At 50.3% G+C, this 6,880-nt stretch overlaps 1 protein-coding gene across 1 annotated transcript; it reads right to left on the minus strand.

Annotated features, from left to right (window-relative positions):
* Positions 1-1,224: 1,224 nt before the first annotated feature.
* C17H17orf50 (chromosome 17 C17orf50 homolog) lies at positions 1,225-5,343 on the minus strand. The gene is made up of 4 exons (XM_048824440.2): positions 5,281-5,343; positions 4,794-5,044; positions 2,083-2,291; positions 1,225-1,286 (listed from the first exon to the last, which is right to left on the minus strand). The coding sequence occupies exons 1-4, from the start codon at positions 5,341-5,343 to the stop codon at positions 1,225-1,227; spliced, it is 585 nt and encodes a 194-aa protein (XP_048680397.2).
* Positions 5,344-6,880: the final 1,537 nt, after the last annotated feature.

The raw sequence follows: 6,880 nt of genomic DNA on the forward strand, positions 1-6,880 counted from the left end.
CCACTGGTGTCAGCTAAGTCTGGTACACGAGCAGCCAACCCAGGCTAGTGCTCCCATCACTGCTAGCACTGGGAGAGGTTGCATCAGCGCTAGGCTAATGGTGGGAGAATTTCAGACGCTCCCCAGTATACACGTGACCCATGCTGATGGCCGGTCAGTGGAAACGGGACTGAGGGGGGGAATTATCAGTGAGTGGAGGTTGAAGGGGTGCCAGTCACAGAAAACCCTGGGGCTAGATCCAAAGTCCACGGCAGCCAATGGAAAGACGCTTGTTTGGATCCGAAGCCCTTCTCCACTCCCAGCACTGACTGTACAGCATGTATGTATCTCCGTCCACTGTCAAATGCTTTCCTCCACCAACAGACTCTACCCTAGCCTCTTGCACCCCGTTACTCTTCGTTGCAGCCCTTTTTATCTCCCTGAATAATCCCTCGGCATCCTTGGGATTTTTTTTCCATGCTCCACATCCAGGGACTGTCTCTGTCTCCAGTTAGAAAGTGCCTGTCACCTTTTTGGATCGCTAATGCAATCTGTATTATACCCTTATTATTATATGTAGCATTCAGATGCCAGCGGGGAAGAGGAGGAGGGGGAGGTATTGGTCTGAGGTGTATAAGAAACCCCCTGCATTGCTTTTCTCTTCCGTGGGGTGGGGCTGGCAAGGGGAGAGCTGGTTGGAAAATGTTTGGGTTTGCTGGGAGGGTTTTTGGGTGGAAATTTTTGACTTTTTGTCAAAAAAAACCCAAAGCCCCAAACTGAAAAATGTCTCAATTTTTGGCAACCAAACCCCACAAAATTTTGGCTGAAATGCTGCCAACCAAACTTTTTTTGTTTGTTCGTTTGTTTGTTTTGGCCAAAGCCTGTTGAAATTAAAAAAAAACCCCAAAAATAAATTTGTCGTTTGGTCCCAAACGTTCAGATGTTTGCATTTGCAGTGACGCACCGAATTGGTTTGAGTAAAACCAGATGCTTTCTGCGGACATTTTTGTTTAATGGAAACGCCCCATTTTCCATCGAGAAAACGTTCCACTGGCTAATTTTCAACCAGTCCTATGGGAAAGGCTCTTGTGTGCTGCGGAAGACCACTGAGCGCCCGGGCCAGGTAGACACGTCGTCAGGCAGGCAGCCCTTCACCTTGTTTTAGGAGCAAGAATGCGGATGCAAGATGTCTGCGTTGTCAGGCGATTTATGGGGGAATAAAGGAGAATTATTACAGTTGCAACTTCATTTTCTCTCCATTTCTTCATCTTCTGTTCCCCCTGGAGCGACAGCCAGGTTGATGGAATCTGGAATAAGGGACGATCACACGTTATGATGGGGGGGGTTGACAGCCTGAATGATGAATGCTGGAACTTTCAGTCTCCTCTCCGTGTTTAATTGTCAGTGGTCTAGCGGCCTCTCTTTCCCCATCTCCTTTTGCCGCTGGTCTAGACGCTGCTCCCTGCCGCAGGGCAGGTGCCAACCCTCAGCCAGCTGCACCAGCTTGGGAATCTACTGTGGCCCTAACCCTAACCCTGTGCAATGTTGGCATCAGCGATGCGTCCTCAGTGCTGACGTTTCGCCACACGCAGGCTGAGCTTCCAGCCAGCATTGGAGCTGGAGAGGTGGCTAGCGAGGCCGTTTGAGGGATGCCATGATTCTGGGAAGAGCTCTGCCGTGAGAGAAAGCCAGCTGGCTGGAAGAGCCCAGGGCTCTGGGAGCAGTGTGGGCTGCAGGAAGAGATGGGCGGGTTCGGAGGCAAGGAGACCCCAGAGAAGGGTGTGCAATTCACACTGAGTTTCTCAGGCACGGCACGTGGAGGCTGGCTTGGGTTCCACTCCTTACCAAGAGGAAGGGGAGAATGGGGGCAAAGGGACGGGAAGTGACTGATGTAGGGAAGGGGGAGGGCAAGAGAGGGGGATCTCTGTTGAGATGGGGGTAAAGGGGAAGCACACGGATCCTCTGCGTAAGGCCCTGACATACCTAGGGCTAGCCCGGTGCCATGCCTGCAGCACGAGGCAGGTTGGAGCCCATGCACCCGGTATGCCTAGCAGTGCTTCACAACTGTCAAATCCCAGCCCATCAGCTCTTTCTTCAACCCACCTGCGCTCAGAATGGGGCTGATGAGGCCCGAGCACCTGCCCTCTGGCTCCTCCTTGCCATGGCCTAGGATGCAATGCTCTATGAACCTCGGGTTGCAATGCAGCACCTCACACTTCCTGCAGAACAGGATCTCGCACTCGGAGCATGCGTTGCCAGGGGGCCTCTTCTTGTCCAGCCGGCAACAGATGGGCTCCTGCGGAGATCTCTTCCTGGAAGGGAAAAGGGAGATGAGAGGAAGTCCTCATGGCTTCTGCTGTGCGGCTAGTCTCTCTCCCCAGCCCTGCAGGATGACACTGATTATAGCAACAGGTGTGGCAAGTTTAAGAGACGTCCGTTTCAAGGTGATGAAATGACACATGTTTTTAAATGGCTGGCTAGTTTTCAGATGACTAATAACATTCGTTATGCAAGCTAAGAAAATAAAACATTAAACCTCTTTCAGGAGTGACAGCTGCTGACCTGCAAGACAAAGGAAGAAATGTTGCCTTTGGACAGCATGGTACAATGGATCAGATGATCACCTTCCTTGAAGCATCCGGTGGTGGACACTTGGGGACAGGGCACTAGATTAGATGGAGATAGATCAAGGGTCTAATCAATCCAGGAGGAAACCAGAGCTATCTGGGACAGGGGTCTGGCAAGTCTCACGTTCCTAGGTTAGGTTTCTGAACCCACATTTTGACCTGCTTGCTAAATTCTTACCCTCTGATCCAAGCTCCTGCTCTGATGTTAAGATACGGATGCCTTCAGAACAAGCCTCACCAGCTTTTTTAGGAAGCAAGGGAGAGCCTTGCACTGCCAACAGCTAACCCGGTCTGCTGATGAAGGAATGCCATTGATATGCTGGGAAGGAAATCCTCCCCTGCCTTCCTCCTCAGGAAGAATACTGGCCTGAAGGGGCATAGGAGTAAAGTGGGAGACAAACTAGGGGACTGGATGTGGTACGTAGATTGAAAGGCCAGAAGGGGCCAGTGTGATCATCTAGTCTGCCCTCCTGTATGATACAGGCCAGAGAACTGCCCCTAAATAATTCCTAGAGCAGAGCTTTTAGAAAACCAGCCCATCTCATTTTAAAATTTGTCAGTGATGGAGAATCCACCAGGAGGACCCTTGTTAAATTGTTCCAGTGGTTAATTACCCTCACAGTTATTGCCAGTCTGAATTTGTCTAGCTTCAACTTCCAGCCATGTTAGACCTTTCTCTGCTAGATTGGGGGTCCTGCTTTGAGCCGGGGGTTGGAGTAGATGACCTCCTGAGGTCCCTTCCAACCCTGATATTCTATGATTCTATGAAGAGCCCATTATTAAATATCTGTTCCCCATGTAGCTACTAATAGACCGGAATCAAGTCACCCCTTAACTTTCTCTTTGCTATGCTAAATAGATTGAGCGCTTTGAGTCTATCACTGTAAGGCATGTTTGCTAATCCTTTAATCATTCTCATGGCTCTTCTCTGAACCATCTCCAATTTATCAGCATCCTTCCTGAATTGTGGACACCAGAAATGGACACAGTATTCAGGCAGCGATCGCACCAGTGCTGGTCTGGAATCCATCTCGAACTTGGCTTTCTGAGCACTGATTCTTTCTGCTGACATTTTGGGAGAAATGAAGCAGCAGATTCCAGAGGAGATGCACAGATGGTGCTCTCATATGGAGACTTTTCTTTTGTTCTTTCTTGATTTGTTGTGTCCTTTAATATAACTAATTTAGGCTGAAAGTATAGTGTTGCTCTTTATATCCGTTACACACACAACACTGGCAGGCTGTAGGGATCAGTACTGAAGTAACTGGAGGTTGCCTGTTTCATCTCTAGGTCACCATTTTCAATCCAGTCCATGTTAGCAGTGATTGAAAGTCATTACCCACGTGAAGGTTGTGATATGGTCTGAATGGAACGAGTTATCGCCAGTCTCAGGCCCACTTGTAGTGGGTAAGTGTCCATAACACGAAAACTCTCACCACGGTATTCCAAAGTCACAGTTCGACAACATTTTTCTGCCAAAAATTTCTCTGTCAAAAAATGCAGACTTGAGACGACTGAAACATTCTGACTTTGGGTTAAATTTGTCAAATTGTTTCAGTTAAAAACAGAAAAGAAAAAAGGGGGAAAAAATTCCCCCCAAATCAAAACATTTTATTTTGACTTTTTTTGCGTTAGAACAGTTAGATTTTTTTAATGCAAAATGTCTTTTTAAAAACATTTCACTGCAATTTTATATTTAACAAGTTTTTTTTAAAAAATCCCCAGGGCTGCCCCACAACAAACTGGTTTCCAGTGGTTTGGTTCAGCCACTGAATTGAAAAATTGTTTCTCTGCCCAGCTCTAGTTCATCCCTATCATTTTAGAGAGCTGACATTAATAATGATCCGTCTCAGCGGATGGAGCAGGTCATACAAACAGTCCCTCTGGAGCAGCCTGGCTACAACTGATGGCCCAGTGTGCGGGACGCTTCCACTGGTGCTGTGCATGAGCTGGGAACAGAGGACTTCAGCCTCCAGGGAATTTAGAAAATGGTGGCAGGTTGGAGTGATCCTCTGGCCTCACTAGAGGACTTGGAGGGACACCTCCCAAGCTGTCATGTCATTGTAGTAACATCTCCCCTCCTGTAGTTGTGAGGCACACCAGCACTGCTGCCGACTCCCCTCTTTTCCCCCAGGTGGGTCGCCCTCTTCAGAGCACGGCCTGCTCCCAGATTCCCAGTGCCGGTACCTGTTTGCCACCGTGGTCAACCCGGAGAAGATGGAGAATGGCGAGAGCCAGCCCCAGAACCAGTTCTCCTCTGCTTTGTTCAGCTCTTGGACCGGCTCTGTGCTGTCTGTCTGAGGAGAAAGGGGGGTGTAGGAGACTACGTTCTCTTCCTCTGTGTCCTCTTCTACCACTTCCAGCTCTTCGGCCTCCTCCTCTGCCATCTCCTTCTCTTCCTCCTCCTCCTCTTCTTTGCTCCACCAAGACGTGGGAAGCTATCGAAATGCTGGGGGAGGGGAAAACAGCAGCGTAAAATGAAGTTCGGGCTAAGGCCCCAGCATATTTATATCCTCTACCTGCTGCTAGGACCAGTGACCCTGCTGATCAGCCAGGGCCCTTTCTTGCCTGACTCATGTGATGGTCATTCTCTGGGTTGACCACGTGGCCGAAGGCTTCTGGGCACTTATGTGAAACCACAGAACAAAACTGCCTTTTGTCTTATGGCCCTCACCCCATAGCATGAGGGGTGCTTTGGCTGGTGGTTGCTGGATCCAGATGCCTTGGCATTGGGCATTGCCAGTGAGAGGCCCCCAGCTCTGGACTCAGTTATCTGGTCCCACAGTCTGTTGCCTTCCAAAGCATGATGCGGGGCTCATCTCTTCTCTCAAGCTGTAACCAGCTGCAGTAGGCCATAGTTAATGGTGGGTGTGGTTTGGGGAGGGGACCTGTTGTGTCTATAAACTCTGAGGTAAAATCCTTGCAATGCACTCTAAGCCACTGAACAAACTAAGAAAGCTACCACGTTGGAGGAGTTTGTCACTGGCTGAATGGTCTTTGCATAATGTTACATGGTATTGCCCAGCACCAGGGAGGATGCAACAAATCACATTAACACATACGTGCGTGCCACCAAAATCCAGCCACACTCCACCTCTGCCGCTCGAGCCGTGTGGGTCTGGACTTGGTGGGTCTTATCAGGGCTCCGCCCCCCCTTGCGAGTGAGTGGCATGCCAATCCCAGGAGCACTGCCTGGAGATAGCCAATCAACGCAGGGAGCAATGAGTGATCAAACCAGGGCCTGGAGTCGCCCCCTTCCTTCCAGCAGGGGATGGGAAAGGGGACCACAGGAATTCGCCCTTCTCTCCAAGCACATGGCAATGCCACACTCCCAGAGGGAGCACTGAATGCCGGAATGGTGCAAAATCATTTCTTGCAGCATTTGCCTTGTGTCAATGCAGCTAGAGAGCCAGTAACTATGAGACGCCCCAGACAAAGCCCAGTACAGTTCAGTGTTTGAAACCAAACTCCTGCTGGAACCACCGCTGAGCCTGGGGACAGCGCAATGGAGCGCCCTGCATACTGCCAGTGGGCAGGTCCAAGAGGAACGGAGCGTGGGATTGTATGAGGCTTTCAGGGGATCAGCTGCAGTGATCCAGGAGGTGCCTTTCAGTCCTGAGTTCCTATGAAATCCATCATGGCTGGAGCCGAGGCAGCCCATGCTTCTGCTGGGTCTGTCCCTCTGATCTCTCTGGCATCAAGCGGCCCGTGGAGTCCTTGCTAAGGTAATCCACTCCCAGGGGAATATAAAATCTTTTGTCCCAATATTGGGCAGGGTTAGGAGATTAGACAGAGTCTGTTGCTGGGTTTTAAACAAGGTAGAGAAAGACTTGCCTGCCCTCCTTGTCTGGGCCCTTGTCATATTACACCAGGGTGATGGAGGGGGAGAAGGGACCTCGAGAGGTCACCTAGTCTAGCCCACCATGCTGAGGCAGGATTCAATATCACATTTTAAATTCCTCCTGGAGATTACATTTCAAGGGCTTTCAGGAGAAAGCCTCTTAGCTGCATCTCACCTGCTGAGGCCTCACTGCCACTCACTGCAAAGCCACTCTCAGCTCCCTAGCCGCCAGCTGCTGGCCCGCGGCTCATTGTGACACCTTGGGGGTTCTCCAGGCAGGTTCTACACACAGGCCAGTGGAAGGGAGTGACCTGGTGGGTCACCCCAGGCTGTGTCATTGGGCATGAGGGCCCAGCTTTCTTTTGAAACCCTAAAGGCCCCGTTTTCTTTTGAAACCAGCGAGAGTGGATTTCAGTGGGAGCAGTAGGCCAAG

This window comes from Caretta caretta, chromosome 17 (assembly GCF_965140235.1).
Source record: "Caretta caretta isolate rCarCar2 chromosome 17, rCarCar1.hap1, whole genome shotgun sequence".
NCBI lineage: Eukaryota > Metazoa > Chordata > Testudines > Cheloniidae > Caretta > Caretta caretta.